This window comes from Psittacula echo (assembly GCF_963264785.1).
Source record: "Psittacula echo genome assembly, chromosome: 16".
In the NCBI taxonomy this organism is placed as follows: domain Eukaryota; kingdom Metazoa; phylum Chordata; class Aves; order Psittaciformes; family Psittacidae; genus Psittacula; species Psittacula echo.
This window is the reverse complement of record NC_137752.1, coordinates 5,868,794-5,885,534: the sequence shown is the minus strand read 5'-3', so window position 1 is coordinate 5,885,534 and position 16,741 is coordinate 5,868,794. Positions and strand designations below refer to the sequence as shown.

Genomic DNA, 16,741 nt, shown 5'->3' with positions numbered 1-16,741 from the left:
TCTTTGGAATATGTGGCTTTGCAAGCAGATGCTTTCTATTCCTCCCCTGTACTCAAGGGGGCTGGATGGAGATATTAAGACAATAAAAGGAAGGTGACAGAATGCTGTGGTTCACTGTTCTTGCTGTCCCTGCACCAACATCCTCCCATAAGGCTGGTTATGCAACTTCTGCAGTGTCTAAGGAGATTTAAGCCTTTTTTTTTGTAGCATTTTATCTGTTTATTGTGTTTTCAGTTTATTCAAAGAACAGTTTGAAACTTTGCATGACATGGATTACAACAACCAAAACAGTATTTAACACAGCTAACAGCGAAGCATGCAACACTACCAGGCTGTGTGGCATAGATTGCACTCATACCCCAAGAGTTATCTGACTATTTTCAGCTTATTTGTTCCTGCAACTTATGGTTTTCTTTTGTACTTCATGTGCTGTTAAGACAATGGGCATCTCTTGATAAAACAATCAGAACAGGGAGAACAGCATTCAGTAAGTCAACACTGAAAAACATCAAGAAGGTATGAATCAGAACATCGCATTTTAGAACTTGTACAACAAGAAAAGACTTTATAAAGGAAAAAACCTTGCAATGGTTTTAGTGTCCTTTCACGCACTTAAAAAATCAGCTTCATTCATCTGAATTTCAGCTCTATCATTAAGGATGCATTGAGTGGTTCATGAATCTTGTATCTCTTCTGGTGTGATAGTCTGCTTCTTGCAGCTGTGCTCTGCTGAAGCTAGTGGGATGTGGGATATACAGATTTAGATACAGAAAAGATCAATCCCATCTTCTGAGATACAGTCACAGCGGCACAGACTTCTCCTTAATCTTTATAGGCACTTTCCTTTGAGAGCCTTCCCCTTTGAGACAGAAGCTGCAAAGGGCCAGTCTCAAATACTTAAGTGATAAATACTGTAGCATCAGTGGTTGAAGACATTGCAGACAGGGAAAAATAACTCCTATCTTAGCAACAGGGGTTGATTCAGTATGGGGAGAGGATCACTTTGGCAAAAATGAGTATTCTTTCCATGTAAAAGGCTCCATAAATCCAGATGTTATCCCAGCAAGGTCTGGTCTTTTATGTAGTATTTACACACTTCTGTTTTGATAATACTGCGTATCCTCTTGCAGTTTTCAGTCTAATTCGTGCAGTGAAGCCAACAGAGCAGAGGCTTGCTTGCAGGTCTGCAGTGCTCCTATTGGGTTGATTTTAGAGTATCTCACTCCATTCAGGATTCTTCTAAAAGATCAACTAAATCCATGTAGATGATGTGAAAGTGGCAGTACATACAATCACTGGCTGTGCAGGTGAGTTTCAGTTAAATTTTCCTTTTGTAAGGTTTAAGTATAAGATAGAAGCTTTGAAATAACATCCTTTTAGAAAAAAAACCCGCAGTTGTGTTGGTTTGTGTCTTTCAAGAAGGAAATTGGAATGAGTTTTCTTACTTTAAACATGTTTAGTGCAAAGTTCTTCATGTGTGTTCCTCAAGGCACTTTGATCATGTCCCTTGTTGTTCTATGATCAGGAAAGCAGTATGATCAAACACTTCCCTGTTACCAAAACAGGCCATCTGACTGCTAATGCTTCTAGTTTAGGGTGATGTCCCAGCAGCCACTTGCTGAAGGGTGTGCAATTGAAATGTAAAATTCCTGTTGCAGAAATAGCACTAAAATTCCTCGTTACCATATGGTTTTGCTAAATAAAAGTAGTCAGGGGCTTGGATTCTGGTAGATTCATTGGAAACAGCGCTTACAAAAACTCCTATGCTGCAACTGTATGTTTCTGCAGAATCTCAATATAGTCTCAAGTTTGTCAGCTGAACGTGGAAGTGCCATCATGAGTTCTGTCACAGCATAGAGCTGGCACAAATGCGAGGTGCAGTAAGGAAGAACTCCAAGAGTGGTGTACTGTTACTGCAGGAATAGTGGCTGCCACAGGGCACAAACATCTACAGTGACCACAGGTTCTCAGCTTTCTTCCTGCTTTCTAAGACTCTCCTGCCTTGTTAAAGCAGAGGGGTGTGAAAGAAGGGGGATTCTGTACCTGGTTTTCCTTTGGCTCTAATAGATTTGAACTCGGTGGCCAGAAATGGAAGTTATGTTCTGGAGTTCCTGATCAGAAACATTCTTATTTGTCCACAACCAAGATATAACTCATTATGCACAAATAGGTTGTTTCTGAAAGCAGGGTATAAAACCACATTGTGTTAACATGTGTGCCCTGAAGGAGGCAAGGCATGGGGCCTCTGGCTACTGAAAGAAGGGCAGAATCTTTTCCTCAATTCCAAAGGAAGGTACAATGAGGCAAGTGGCCTGCTAAATGCATAGGCAATCTCTTCTCATCTCTGCAGATATTAAGGAACATAAATCCAAAGCTAGCCAAACATGTGGGAGAGAGGTCTTCTAGAAGCTTTGAGGGGATAAAGCTTTACACTGAGCCTGAAGATCAGTGGCCAGGACCACAAAGCAAGCTTAACAGATAGCCCAGAACAGCAACAACAAAACCCCACCTGAGTTTGTAGCAAATGGTATCTGTTGTAAATAGGGTCAGTGCAACAGAAAGGACATCTCAGCATCCTGAAACTGAGGGGAAGGGGGCATTCCCACGCTTGTAAAACATGTAATGGTTGGAGTGCCTAGGATAAGTAGTGCAGTGCACTCTGATGGGACTGGATCTGCTCTGACTTTAAGAGCTTCCTTCTTCCCCAGTGTTCAATTGTGGAAGTTGTGCTAGAGCAGCAGAAAAACCTTCAGTCAAGTCTGAAAGACGTTGCACTCTTCAGAAGACTAAACCAGCAAAAAGACTTTATGCTGCAGCAGTCCCATCATATAATAAACATTCCCTGCTTTTCTTGGAGAACTGCCTTCCTCACGCAGTGGGTCTGGATACCGATAAAGAGTGTGCTTTCTGCTTTCCTTTACAGCAAGTTCCATAAAACTCTTATTTCAGTCCTCTTTGAGGACAGGAAGGTGCACTTTGCATTGATGGGAGAAGACCAGTCAGTTCAACTTAAGACAATGTTGCCTCCCCACAGAGTTAATATCTGTGGGTCATTATTCTGCAACCTCTTGCTGAAAATAAATGGTAGATGCCTACATAGGTTCCAGTGCAAACTGTCCCCTCAATCAGGAACTGGGAAATTCAGTGCATAAGGGATAGCCCCTTTAATGTGGGGGCTTTGCATCATGTTTGCCTCTTACAGTTTGGATCTGGGAGCAGACTGGAGCAAGACCCTCATGTCTAGCAGTGCTTTCTCAAGGTAATGTGCCATGCGGGCTGCGTTTGTGTCAGCGCAGCTGTTGAATGCTGAAATTGCAAAGTTGATATGTTCATCCATAGGGTTATAACAGATTCCATAGCCATCTGGAACCACGGGGCCAAAACACATCACACAGTCTGTCTTTGCTGGGACCTGTGGAGACAATGCAATTAAAAACTGAACCAGTCAGAGCCATCACATGCTACCAGCTCTGTCAACAGCAGCAGAGACTGCCGCTTTGGGTGATCTTGGCTTGGGTTATGCTATTCTTTTTGCAGGGTTGAGAGGGACTGTGGCAGCTGTAATCAGATCTCCAACTTTGTTGGTAGCAGGCTTACAAATTTCTGGCCCGAAATGAAGATTAGTTGCTAACAGAAGGGAATGAAGGAGAAATGTGGAGAAGAAAGGCAAAGAAGAGAGAGACCATTTCTGTCTTTGCTTTGGATGAATCCTACCTGGCTGGTGGAGAGGTTGAAGTGCATTGCAATAGCATATGCTGTGTCCATGAACAGTTCAGGTATGCTCACTAGGTCCTCGATAGCTTGAAGCTTCAAGCCTAAGAGGTGGCGGTCTATTGCATTGCCCCTTACTGCCTGGAAGGAAAGAAGGCTGCATGAAAGCCTGTTTAGCAGCACGTGAGCAAAACTACCCATTTCTCTGGGTAAAAGAGCAGAACACTTCTGAAAATCTCTAAGTGCTTAAAGTTAGGAGGAAACTCAGTCTTGCCTTTAGGACTGTAAGTCTTGCTTGTAAGGACTCTGAAATTAAAACACACCAGTGGAACCAAGCTTCAAGTTCCTGCCTATGGGCTCCCTCTGGTTTAAGGGGTCCTCATGCAACTTTGGCATTTATCAGCAACAGTGACAGTGAGAACTGAAGCTGTGTTCATACTTGTTTCTCTCTTTCAGGTCAGTCACAAGAGACACTTAAACCACTAGGTTAGAGAGGATTCAGTCTGTGGCCTAGAGCATTCTCAGATTGACCTTAGACCTATGATCAGCACTAATAGCCACATTGCTGTGTCAGCAGAGAAAGCTCTTGAGGTCTGATCTTTCACCAGAACCCTCATTTGCTAGATAAAACCCTGAGTCTTGGTGCAGAGACTCACCATATCAGTGTACTCCCTGTGGGCCTGGATAGCTCTCCTCAGCAAGTTGGCTTTCTCCTGGTCCTGAGAACACACAGACCCGTCTGTAAGTTTTTCTGCAGAATGAAAACCTCATTTGGGCTGTTCCTCTCTGATAGAGGCATTTCTTGTGTCAATATATTACAGTAGTTTTTAGATTTACTAGATTTAAATCATTAGGTCTGCATTACTTCATTCTGAATGGAGCTCTCCATCTGTCAGCAGCAGAACTTGGTCTGAGTAGCTGAACAGACTTTTAGAAGGGACACACTACTTTTTGGTGGGATTAGAAATGTCCACATGTTGTCTCCCAGGCTTTCAATACATGTGAAAGGAAAGCCAAAGGAAACCCAATGCTATGTTTTAGGTTAACTTCACATGGGCTGCAGGTCTGTTCAGCTGAAACAGCTGCCATAGGGTGAGCCACATCAGCAGCTTTGCTCTTTCTGTGGGGTGGAGTCCTCTGATTCCACTTCAATCCTTACCGATTTGTCAGGGCTATCCATTGACTGCACAAACTTCAGGGAGGCCACAGAAGTGGAGCGGATGGTGTCTGTGCGGCCCAGGCGGAACATCCGCAGGGATGCGCTCTCATAGGTGGCACAGGAATGGCCATACATCCTGGAAGGTGGAGAAGGAAGTCACAGGAATGAGTTTGTCCTGGGAGATATGGCCATGGGAGAAAAGCAGAGGAACTAAGGGGGAAGGGGAAGACTTTATGTGAGTGAATCCCTTTGACAGCAGACTTCTGATGCTTCCTTGCCAGGACTGAACAGGCACAGATGGGTAAATCTCACCTATTGTTTGGTAGCTGCCACAAGAGATCTGCTGTTCAGTCCCTGTGCATGGGGAAAACACAGGACTTCGGAAGCAGGCCATAGCAGCCTGTGCTGCCTTTATGAAGCTTACATTTTGATAGTGAAGAGGTGGTGAAGATACCTATTGGTCTTACCTGTAATATGCTAGCTGCAAGGCCAACTGGATAAAAGCATCAGGACTTATCTTCTCTGACTTGGGGAAATCTTTCCCAAATTGATGAAAGACCATGACTTTGATATCCAGGTCTTCGACCAATCTGCAAGGAAAGAAGGAGAGGGTGCTCCTTTGCCTGTTGCTTGTTCTTGTAACAAAGATGTGCATTTGCTTTCACAAGGCTCAGAGAGAATTGGGCCATCCGGATGTGGACTATGTAGGGACAGAGAGCTTCATTACACACAGATTTGTTCAAGCAGCACGATGGAGATGAGGTGGTTTTGGCCACTGCTGAAAATCTTCACCAGGTTAGATGGGCTTCTTCTGTGTGTGTCCGTGCTCCAGTATCCCTAGTTAAACCCAGTAAAGCCTTCCTCTCAGTAAATGGGATGGATCAGTAATTGCCCCTTTACAGCACCTTTGACTTTATTCCGAGCTTATGGCTTTAGTGTCCTTTTCAGATAGGTTCAGTGCTGCTGACCCAAGAAGTCACTGGGAAAAATCCCTGGCTGCAGTGGGGATTGAGTGAGTGCCCCATTGAAATGAGTGCCTCATTTAAACCACTGGCATGTTTGTACGGGGAACATGAATGACCCACTCAGTCACTCACCAGACCTCTCCACTGCTTTGTACTTACATGTTGAGGTCCTGCTTTGCCTTCTCTATGTCATTCTTGATTTCTGGGGTGATGTTAAACCGCAGCTTTTTGGGCATTGGCAAAGGAGTCGTGGGTGGTTTTACCAGCTTGGGTTTCTTCCTGCAGAGAGAAATGGGTGTGCTGAACCAGACCTTTAACACGAGGCTCCACTAAGCACACCTGAACCTGGGTAGAAATGCACAGATCTCTGCTAGCACCTTGTGATAATAGACACAGGTTGCAAAATTCCTCATGGTGCCATTACAGTGGTTTTGAGGGGTGTGAATGAAACTTCTGTGCCTTCTGCCCAAAAGAAGCACCTCTCCCAGGTGAAAGTCCTGTTCACTCTGCCATTCCTGAGAGTGGAAGCAGCAGCAAAACTTACCAGAGCAGCTTGGCCACTTGTTTCTCATCACGGATACAAGAACTGCACTACCTAATGAGCAACCATTACCCTTCCTTCAGAACAAGTTCCTAGGGTGAGCTGTGAAGAAGTATGTTGTTGGGGAGTAGGTGGTTTTAAACCATCTCCAACGCTAGGGTAAAGTAGAGGAGGCAGGACTCACGTGTATTCCACAATGTGATCCAGAAGAGCAACTATAGGGGGGCCTTCTGCAGGTGCATGCTCATATACAAGACCACAGGAGCCATCTTCAGCAATGATGAACTAAGAGAAGCATGAGAGGACAATGTTGAGGACAGGCACGCAGCGTATGAAGCAGGAGCTGACTTACTCTCACTTTTCAATTAGCTGGAACATCTAAGCTTTATCCCATCAATGAAGACTTCCAAATAGGAACAAAATAGCTGAAAACATTACAAAGAGTTCAACAGATAGGAGAAGAATCTTTAAAAGTACCACTGCTACTATCCACAAGCCAGGATACACCAATTAATGAAGGGTAAGCTTGAACAGCAGCTGCTGTTGAAGGCTCTTGACAAGACCGAGTGGAGAAGAGATCAGAGGGATGCTGTGGGATGGCCGCTTGTGTTGGAAATAACAAAACAAAATGCCATTGGGCAGCTTCTGGCAGAAAGAGGAGAAGTGACAAGCCTCAAGGAGATACAAGGCACAGCCCTCCCTATGTTGGGGCTGCCTCCAAGCAGACGAGGCATTGTTCACCGCAGGCAGAACATTGATTTACAAGGAACACAAAGAACTGCTGCACTGAGTAAGCGTGGGCAGAGGCAGCAAAAGAAACAAAAGTTCCTGAGGCAGAATGAGTGCTTGTGGTGACTGCAAGGGAAACCCGTAGGATCTCATGCTGTCAGCCACCACACCTCGTCTCTCCTATGAGATACACTCTTGATAGGAGAACTCTCCTGCAAAAGGTTTCTGGGATTTCTTGGGCCTTTGTAGCCTCAGGAAGCAGCAGCTCCTCCAGACCACGTCATCAGCATCTTTAGAGCATCAGCACTTACTTGGATGGTTTTGTCGAACCATCGGTTCCCACTGTTGAAGCGACTGCCTCCTCCATGCAGCATCTGAGCGGCCACGGAGCTCTTGTAGGTGTCGTCAGACACCCGTGGCATAGGTGCATCCAGGCAGATAGTGCAAATGCTCTTCTCAATCGCACGCACGGATTCCTTGTTGGTCTTATCTGGGGGAGAAATGAACAGCACATGAGGAAAGGGAGTGGGAAAATGTGTTTTAATTGGAGGGAGGTTGAAATGTGAAAGAGCAGGTTTTAAGGACCCACTGTTGGATTTCCGTTGCACCTCAGTGCAATCCTGGTTGCCTAGGGGTGTATAGTTACTAACACTGTAGCCAGCTGGGTTGTTATAGATGTGAGTGGGCTGCATTCACCCTCCTATTTTTACATTTCTCACATCCCACCCATTTGCAAGGTGACAGACTCTGGGATGTCAGGTCTCAGACTTCACCTGTGTACCTTCCAAACCCAAAATACCCGTACTTTGCAATGAAATCACATTGTTGCTTTGAGGTGAAAAGCTCCTTATCTGTCCCGAACAAGCTTCCAAAGGAGAGAATGGAGCAGAGCACAGCAGTGAGGTTGGTAGTTCAAGTTAGGGGCTTGCATGTTAGGGGCTCCACAGACCTTTCAGAAGGTTGTTGTAGGCTTTTGCCCAGCTGTTTCGGTGGTTGGTGGTGAGGATCCCAACAGGTTCTTTGTTTGTTTGGAGGGAGGTGTTCCATATCTTCTCCAGCTGAACAAAGATCTGGTCAGTGGTAAGGGGACTTCCATCACTGTTGTAAACATCCAGCTCAAAGAACTTAGGGGGAGAAGAGCAGACAAGGACAGAGACAGAACATGAGAGATGATCTTCATTGCCCAGCCTCTTTGAGAAGGTAAGACCTGACCTAAGAACTCTGCTTGTAACCAGACCTTTGAAAGGATGCTCAGAATTGAGAGACCCAAGTCCAACCTCCCTTACAGGCTATAAATACAGCCCAGGTTTTAAGCAGCTCAGAAGCCATGGTAATGAGGGCTGAAACGTGAGCAATTTCTGTTTCTCAGACTCAGCTGTGGCGGTAGGGTCTGTTATTCAATTTCCACTTCCCATTTCCAATTCCAGACATGGTCTCTAAGCATTGAGAGACAGGAATTGCAGGGACAGGAGCCAGGAAGAGAGTGGTTTTCTGCCTCATAGTCTGTTGCTCATGCATGGCAATCCCAGCTGTTGGCCAAACAGGGTAAGGGGAGCAGGAATAAATCCCTGGTGAGGCAAAACCTTGTTCCCTTTCCTCTGGACCACCCCTAGCAGAAAGGGACACCTGCCTCTAAACACCCCTCGAGAGCCCACCATACCTGGAAGTTGTGAACCACTGTGATGTGTCTGGACTGGCTCTTGCCTTTGGCATAGTTGACAATACTGTCTCGCTTGGGCCCGGGGATGCGGCAGGATGAGAGGATATGGTAGTACTGGTTCATGCAGAGGGGCTTCCCACCCATGTAGTCCACTGGAAGGGTCTCACTGGAGACACAGCAAGGTAAGGAGGAAGGGGGCGGGAAAAGAGATCAGTCAGAAGGTTTGCACTCCCCACACAAGAGAGAACAGGCTCAGCCATGCAGCTGCTGTCACCTGCTCCAGCAAGACCTAAACGTGTTGGTGCTGAGGTATAAAAAGGGGCTGTCATTTCCCATTCCGCCCAGCTTCCTTACTAGGGGCTACAAATGATGCCTGTTTGCTGGCCTTTCATTTCCTCTCTGAAACACCAGAGTAAAAGATCTCTGGACCTACTACATAGCTTAGCATACACCAGAAAAGTATCCAGGGCAGGATAAACTGGGAGATGTGTTTGTTTCCTGTAAAATGGCAGAAAGAGGTTTTCGGCTGTAATTCTGTGTGGTGAGTGTCTTAGTGTGACTCGTGAACTAGACTGGGACTCGATGGATCACTTCAGCAGTCATATTCCAACTGCCCTTTTCAGTGCTAGCCCTGAGCCTCGTCTGAATTTGGATGTAAAGGTGTGATGTTGGTAATGTGTTGGTAAACGTATTTTTGGAACATAAATAAGGCATATTTAGCAGAGTTGGTGATGAGAAAGAAAAAAGGTCAGCAGGAGTAAGTTTCTCTAGAGCTCATCTCATCTAATTGGGAGATGAGAAACAGCAAACCCAAACCGAGAGCAGCAGATACCGCTGCCTGAGCTGTAACTTGTTCTGTGGGCAGACAGAAGCATGTAGCTGTTCAGAACTGTCAGCCAGGCTGACTCCCTCTAAGCATGTACACGTGCCAATGGAAGTATTAAGGTAAACAGAGAAGGTGAAGAAAGCAAAGTTAAGTTTGCTTTTTTCCAGTTGTGGTGATGTTGGTTGCAATATCTCATTTCAAATGCATGCTGTCTTCTCTTGCCTTCCTATTTGGAAGGGAGATTTATGGACTAGGTTCAGCCTCTGACAGGAACACTTTAGCAGCCGGGAGGGTCACTAACTCACTTGTCAATCATGGACTTGAAATCCAAGATGCCCTCAATCAGCTTGGCAGCAAACCTGGAAAAATAGCAAACGTGACAAGTTAAGATTCAAACAGAACATCCGGGGCTGAAGGAGGAGCTGGGAGGGCTGCAGAGCTGCTCTCTGCTGCTTACACAGCTCAGCCTTTCTGCCAAGCCCCTGCTGTGCCCATCTCTGGTGAGCTGATGCAGCCACTCTGGGGTTGTGGTTCCGGATTGCTGAACAGTCCTACCATGTACAACTTGCTTTACTGTATCTTGCTGTATAACCAAGGAACTCTGGACACCTTTCAAGAACTCAGGGTTCAGTCCAGATGCATGACCCTTTAACAGCAGCATTTTTTACTGATGTGTTGTGATTTTATCCTGAGTCTTAGCATTAAAATAGCACCAAGAAAAGGGGATTTCTGTCTTTCCCTGGCCAGGGGCCACCTCTATGTTTCAAACCAAGACAAGGCTGTATCTCCCTGCATCCAAAACTCGCCACTGCTGACTTAGTTCCTGCCTGATAAATGTTCTGCTGCTAAAGCACCTCTTAAGAGCACTCCTGTGGCATTGTGGGGTGTGAAACAAATGCAGGCATGCTGCATGCTGCCACTGAGAGGTTGTGCTCACCAGGATCCACATAAACACAGCAGGGAGGGAGGCTGGGACAGGCCACATCAAACTGACAGGTTGGCCTACTCTGACCCAAGAGCTCTCACCCACACATAGGAGGCGGGAGGTCACTGTGACAAGAGGTTGCAGTCAGCTGAGCTTCAAAGGCTTTAAAGTGGTGCAAGCATTTGGCATTTGCAGGCAGTGTTGTGTAGGTTTGCTCAGCCTACTCATCCCTAGTAAAGATCAAAAGATGTAACTCCAAGAATCTGAGGGCTGTTAAACAAACATGTCATCCTGCAAGAGAGTTTTCCAATTTCCCAGCTTTATTGCAAATCCTGAGGCAGTTAAAATGGCTGGGAAACATCAGTGAGAAAGCCTGTGCTCCTTCCCAGACAGCAGGCAGCCTGGGATTGAAGGGTAGGGATTGAAGGGCAGATGGGGCAGAAGTGAGTTGACTTGATTTTAGCCAGCAGTGTGGCCAGATTGAGGAATGAAGAACTTTGCTTTCTACACTTGTCGTCTGGTTTCTGAAGCTTTAGTTGCAAGCTGTCAAACTTCTTCCTGCAGCTGCAAACCATACAAACATGCATGTAGATTGTGTTTTACATAGGAGCCCAGAATCTTACGCAGCTGCTCAATTCCACCGGTTGGGGCACTGTTACTGCTCCAGATCTTCTGCTTGGGTAAGAGTGAATAATATGAGCGAGAGCTTTCAAAGATGTTTGGTCCTGCACTGTCTGTGTAAGGCACCTCTCAGGTGTTGCCAAGGAAGTAGAAGGGAGGATTTGTTCTCAGCCTCACTGCTCCCCTTTTGATCTGCAGAGCAGTGATGACTGGTAACTGTGGCAAAGGTAAAGCTGCATCAAGGTCAGTGCTAAAGTTTTGCAGATGGGTTTAACACTCGTCATGGTGGTTAAAACTTAAAGGGAGAATACAGGGAAGAGAGAATATAGCAGGGTTTGACTGCAAGGGAAAGCTCCAAGTGGAGGGGCTGTTCAGTGTTGAGTTTCCCAAACCACAAAGCACAAGTGAAACAGCACAACAGGGGCAGTCTGCAGGAACAGGCTGAATGACAGTCCCTGCCGAGGCTCCCTCATCCCTATCAACTAGCAAACTCCAGAGGCATTCCTGGTTGGTCTCCCTTATGCACCTGGGCTACTTTTTCATGCCTCCTTTAACTGCACACACAATCTTAGTGTCTCTTAGTCTTCAGTGTGTCAGATAATCCTGACAATGCCTCCAGACTGTGATTTGTCCATCTCACAATGAATTTCTGTGCTAGAGCAAAGACTGATAAATAGGTTTTTAGTCCCTGTTTAGCACCTGAACGACTGGACTCTTTGATTTTCCCCCTTGACAAAATACTTAGTCTGGTGTAACCAGGAGCTTCCTTATCTGTAAAGCCCTCTTGCACAGCACAGCCGGCTATCAAACTTGGGGACCTCATAATGATTACTCTCTTTTCCAATTAGCCTAAATACCCTCCTCCCTGTTCAGCAGAGATAGCTCATCCCATCTGAAACCTAGGGGGAAGCAGAAAAGGACTTTACCTGAGCTGACCTTGTCGATCCAGAAAATCTTGCTTGGGTAAAACCACGCCTGGGCTGGAGTGGACCACAACGGGCAGGCGGTACTCCAGGTAAGCTGTCTTCAGCCACCAGTCTGAGAGCTGGGATGGAGAAAGGCGACATGGAGGTATGGCATCTGCTGCTGTCTGACCCAAGCCTGGCTGAATGGTCTCAGCATTCTGCCCCACTTTGCAAACAAGCTGTTTGGGTTCTGTGCTTTGCACATGGAAAGGTAGAGAGGGGCTTGAATAAGGAGGTGGGGGCTCTCGGTGCAGAGCTGGAGCAAAGGCTTTTCTGCAGCGTCTTGGGGCAGCTGTGTGGTGCTAACAAGTTAGAGGCTTCAGAAGCCACAGACAGGGTCAGTGACTCCCTGTTGTGCCATAAATGTCTCTGCTCACTCAAATGCTGGTGAGGAGCTTGCACAGCTCAGCAACAGCAGGTGATGCCATAAAAACCGAGGTGCCAGTGGATGCAGCCAGGACACTGGAGAGGTGTGGGTAACACTCTCCCCAACCAGAGCCTGTGGCCTGACCTACCCAGTTCTCTGTTTTCTTGGCTCTTCTCTCCAGGCCTTTCTGCAGCCTCTCCCCAACACCTCCTGGTTTGCAGAACTCAGCCACCAGCTCCTGCGTGTGGTTCAGCTCCTCCTCGCTGATGATGGGCTGCAGAGCCAGCAGGTACCGGTCCAGCGTCTGCTGCAGCGGCGGCACTGGGAGATGGGGCAGCGCTTCCTGATGGACGTGGAATCTGCCTGGGATCTTGCCTAAAGCTGTTGGCTTCAGCAGGCCACAAGGCCTGGCCTGCAGAGCACAGAGCAAACGTCAAGACAAAACTTCCCCCTCGTGTGGTAGCAAATAACCTGGATCTGGGGGTATCCAGCCCAGCCTCTCTGAGGCACATGCATGTCTCTGCACAGGAAGCAGAGCACACAAAGTGCAAAAGCAAAGCACAGGTCTACTGACTGTGTGCTACAGATGGTTGTAGGACATCCAGAAAAGCTGCAAAAGGGAAACTTGATCTCCCAAGATACTGATTCTCAGCTCGTCAGAGGAAATGCTGCCAAAATAATGATATATCTCACTCTCTGGGCACCTTTCCAGCTGTGAGCCTCCATGCATTCGACAAGACAAACACTTCCATCCCATGGTGATTGGGGAGAAAGTAAATCATGAAAGAAATACTCATCTTACTGTCAGAAATGGTTCTGTTCCTTCTTAGAGCAGCCTAAGGTTTAGAATGTTAAGCAGAACCCATGTGCCAAAGCAAACTACCCACTGGGCTTTGAGGAGGCAGAATGTAGGTAACTTTGGGGCAGGATTGCCTCTCCCTGACTGGCCAGGGAATGGTCAGGGAAGGACTGGCTGTGATGCGTAGGCCTTGGGGCAATGTTCCTTTATGCTGGTGAGCCTCCTAGTTACTGGAGGAGCCAGCTGTATCAAGAGAACAGCTGTCCAGTTGTACCAGTGTGGGATTGGCCAGATTCCAGGAGCCTTTGGAGAGGGAACAGGGGAAGTTGTTCAGGAAACTGTCTCCTGAAGTCTGAAGCCTTGGAAACCACCATACCATTTATCTGGGTGGAGAAATGGAATGGAGCAAACCCAGCTCCTAACCAGGAAATGAGCTTGTCGGTTTTCCCTCAAAAGAATACCCATGTGTGAAGCTCATCTTCAGCATGAAGATGTTTAAATTGTACTTTAAAGGTTTTCAGTTCCCTCTGCTCCTCCCCCTCTATTGGATCCACTGACTCGGACATTCTCCAACAGGACTCTGGACTTTGCACTGTCAGTGCACTGCAATGCAATGGAGGATGCAAAGCCAGTGAGAACATTCCCTTTGATTTCCAAGGCAATGAGAAGGTAGCTGTCCCCCCACCTCCTCCCAGCACAGAGAAGAAGAAAGGAGCTAAATCTGCAAGGTGACAAAGCCTCCGCGTGGTACTGAGACCCCAGAACTATGAGATCGAGGTCTGGAGAAGGTATGTTAAGAACAAGAGAAGGGGGAATTGCTGAAGCATGAAAGCGGAGCTGGGCTGGGAAGAAATAAAGGGTGTTAATGCTGGCAGTGTGGGCATATACCGTACCTCCTCTGCTTGCTGCTGCTTCCTATCCATGGCTGGTAGGACAGAAAAGACCGTAAAGCTCTCTCTCTGCCTGTCTCGGTTTCCTCTTCCACCTGACAATGTGGTGCCCGTGCAGGGCGTCACCTCATTAGTAAACTGCCACGTGGCCGCTCTGATCAGAGGGCTCGAGGCCAGGCCCAGGAGAGGCCGGGGGTAATCAGGTAATCAGACCATCAGCGTGCATCAGCTGCCACCAAGGTGCCTTTCTGGGGAGCCCTCCCATGGCCACCAACCATCAGCCCCATTGGTACTTCCTCATTAGAGTCTCTTGCTGAGCAATAGCTCTGGGCCTGCAGCCATGGCAGAACTGAAGGCACTGGGGATGTTGTTCCCTCAGCCTTTGCCTGTTTTCATGGCTGGTGTGAGAGAAGCCTGAATATCAGGCAGGAGAGACCGCAATCTGTGTCTTGGAACCACGTGCCACTGTGGGCTGCTGCTGGATGGGATTAGCTGCTGTGGTGATGGGCAAGTTAGGGCCATTGCTCAGGCAAAGGTGGCTGGAGGGTGTCAGAGGAGGGCAGCTCTCCAGCAAGAGCCAGACATGAGCCACCATCTCTGTAGGTGACATAGGATTAGTTGGACATGGGAACACATTCACTCTGGGGCAAAAGGCAGTGTCATAACTACCCTCATGCCTCATGCATAGCCATTATTGCAAGATGAGGCTTTGGGCTGTTCTGTGTTGTCAACCCTTAAAATAAAATAGGTATCTCCATAGCAGGGCAACACCAGAAGTGTGCAGTCATGAGGAATATCACCCCCTCCTTTGTGTCTGTGGGGCAGACAAGCTCAGTCTTTTACGTACCTAAGATCAAATATGATGATTCCAAACAATTTTTGGATCTTTCCTGTTAGCAAAGGGAAAATCTAAACCAAATCAATTGTTAAAACGTGGAGCACATTTGTACCTTTCCTCTTGTATGTCCTCTGGTTGGTTTGATGTGAAACTCAAGTGTTTGGTGGGAAGGGGCACAGGGATCGCAGCTGAACAGAGGCAGCAGCTGGCAGCAAATACTCCACCTCTCCCCACAAGCAGCAGGGAAACCAGCACCAGCAGAGAGCGGGGTGTGCAGGCAGGGGCAGGGCAGCTCGCGGGCTGGCATTGCTCCCCAGCCACGTTCCAACGCGGCAGATGACCTTTTCCAGAGCCTGCAAAGCTGGTGGGAAGTGCACTTACAGCCTGTGGCTGGGGGCAGTGCCTGATTCCCAGCATGGCTACACTATCTAGTGTCAGATGACAGAGGCTTGTCTCTTTATTTCTAAGTTAGAAGCTAAACTACCCTTTAGCCCAGAGCCAACCAGCCCCTCGGGAAGTGTCTCCAGGAGCACATCCATTCACATAGCTGCTGTCATCCCGCTCTGCCTTCTCCTCCCTGGGATCCATCAGTGCAATGAACAGTTCCTTTAGGAGTGGGGCTGACAGCTCTGCCATACGTGTAGCCTTCCCCTTGCTTGCAGGGAAAGTCATGTTTTAAAGGCAAAGCTTGCAGCTACAGATGGCTGCTCCTTGGGCCCCCCTTGCCCCTGACCAGCACCCACGTTCCCTGCCATCACCCAGCCCCAAGCCCTCCATCTCTGGTGACTCTGGACTGAAGAGCCCAAGTTCACTTGAGCAGTGTCCCTCCTGCTGCCGGATGAGCAGCACTCTCATGGCTCCCTTTCCACGCTCCTCACAACTGAGATCCTCTGAGCGAACGCCTCAGCCTCCATCCATACAGCCCTGCCATGGTTCTCCTCCAGGCTGAGGGTGCGGGGCCGGACCCTGACAGCACCAACACGGTCGTGCTGGGGTGAACTTTGGAGAACTGCGGAGCCATCTCCTCCCTCATGGAATCAACCAGGGTGGAAAAGACCTTTAAGCTCATCAAGTCCAACTGCTCCCAGCACTGCCCATGCCACCCATGGCACTGGGGGCCTCATCTCCACGGTGTGTGCACACTTGCAGGGACGGTGACTGCAGCCCTGCCCTGGGCAGCCTGTTCCAATGCCTCAGCACCCTTTGGGGCAGGAACTGTTCCTCAGTTCCATCTAAACCTGCCCTGGCGCAGCTTGAGGCCCTTTCCTGTTGTCCTGTCACTTGTTACCTGGGAGCAGAGACCGACCCCAGGCCACCAGCCCTCAACAGTCTCCAAGGAGCGGCGCAGGACCCGCCGCGGAACCGGCCTGTGCCACCGTGCGGGGGGGACCCAGCCCCGGCTCTGCTGTCCGCCCGCTGCCCGCACAGGGAAGCCCCCAGCCGCCGCCAGCCCCTTCCTTCCCGGCGCGGGTGGCGCAGCCCGGCCGTCATCTCACCCCCCCACACGTCCCGGAACACCCAGAGTCGTCCTCCCGCGGTGTCCCCGCTGTGTCCCCGCACTCACCGCAGCCTTCGCCACCCGGGCCAGCATAGCTGCCTCCCGCCCGCCGCAAGGACACCGGCAACACCGGGCGCCACCGCCCCGCTCGGCCGCCAAGGGGCGGGGCCGACCCGCCGTTATCTTGGAGAGAGGCGACGCCAGCGCCGCCATCTTTGTGAAGGGCAAGATGCCCTAGTGAGGAGAG

At 48.5% G+C, this 16,741-nt stretch overlaps 1 protein-coding gene across 3 annotated transcripts; it reads right to left on the bottom strand.

Moving 5' to 3' along the window:
- Positions 1–232: 232 nt before the first annotated feature.
- CRAT (carnitine O-acetyltransferase) lies at positions 233–16,636 on the bottom strand. 3 transcript variants are annotated; one of them, XM_080630544.1, is made up of 15 exons: positions 16,561–16,635; positions 14,162–14,253; positions 12,618–12,881; positions 12,064–12,182; positions 9,897–9,950; positions 8,766–8,931; positions 8,055–8,229; positions 7,417–7,595; positions 6,561–6,661; positions 5,995–6,114; positions 5,338–5,460; positions 4,871–5,006; positions 4,368–4,430; positions 3,715–3,852; positions 233–3,412 (listed from the first exon to the last, which is right to left on the bottom strand). In XM_080630544.1, the coding sequence occupies exons 2-15, from the start codon at positions 14,189–14,191 to the stop codon at positions 3,197–3,199; spliced, it is 1,884 nt and encodes a 627-aa protein (XP_080486670.1). In that variant the 5' UTR covers positions 14,192–14,253; positions 16,561–16,635; the 3' UTR covers positions 233–3,196. The 3 variants fall into 3 exon arrangements, with proteins under 3 accessions (XP_080486670.1, XP_080486668.1, XP_080486669.1); XM_080630542.1 differs by lacking the exon at positions 14,162–14,253 and having other exon boundaries at positions 16,561–16,636; XM_080630543.1 differs by lacking the exons at positions 14,162–14,253; positions 16,561–16,635 and adding an exon at positions 13,645–13,963.
- Between the last annotated feature and the right edge of the window lie 105 nt (positions 16,637–16,741).

What these genes read in the sequence shown, in the direction of transcription:
- CRAT (XM_080630544.1), bottom strand. Translation starts at nt 14,191, where the DNA reads ATGGATAGGAAGCAGCAGCAAGCAGAGGAG. An exon ending in TGGATAGCCCTGACAAATCG is followed by an intron (nt 4,431 to 4,870) that starts GTAAGGATTGAA and finishes GTGTGTTCTCAG; the next exon opens with GACCAGGAGAAAGCCAACTT. An exon ending in TCAACCTCTCCACCAGCCAG is followed by an intron (nt 3,413 to 3,714) that starts GTAGGATTCATC and finishes TTGTCTCCACAG; the next exon opens with GTCCCAGCAAAGACAGACTG.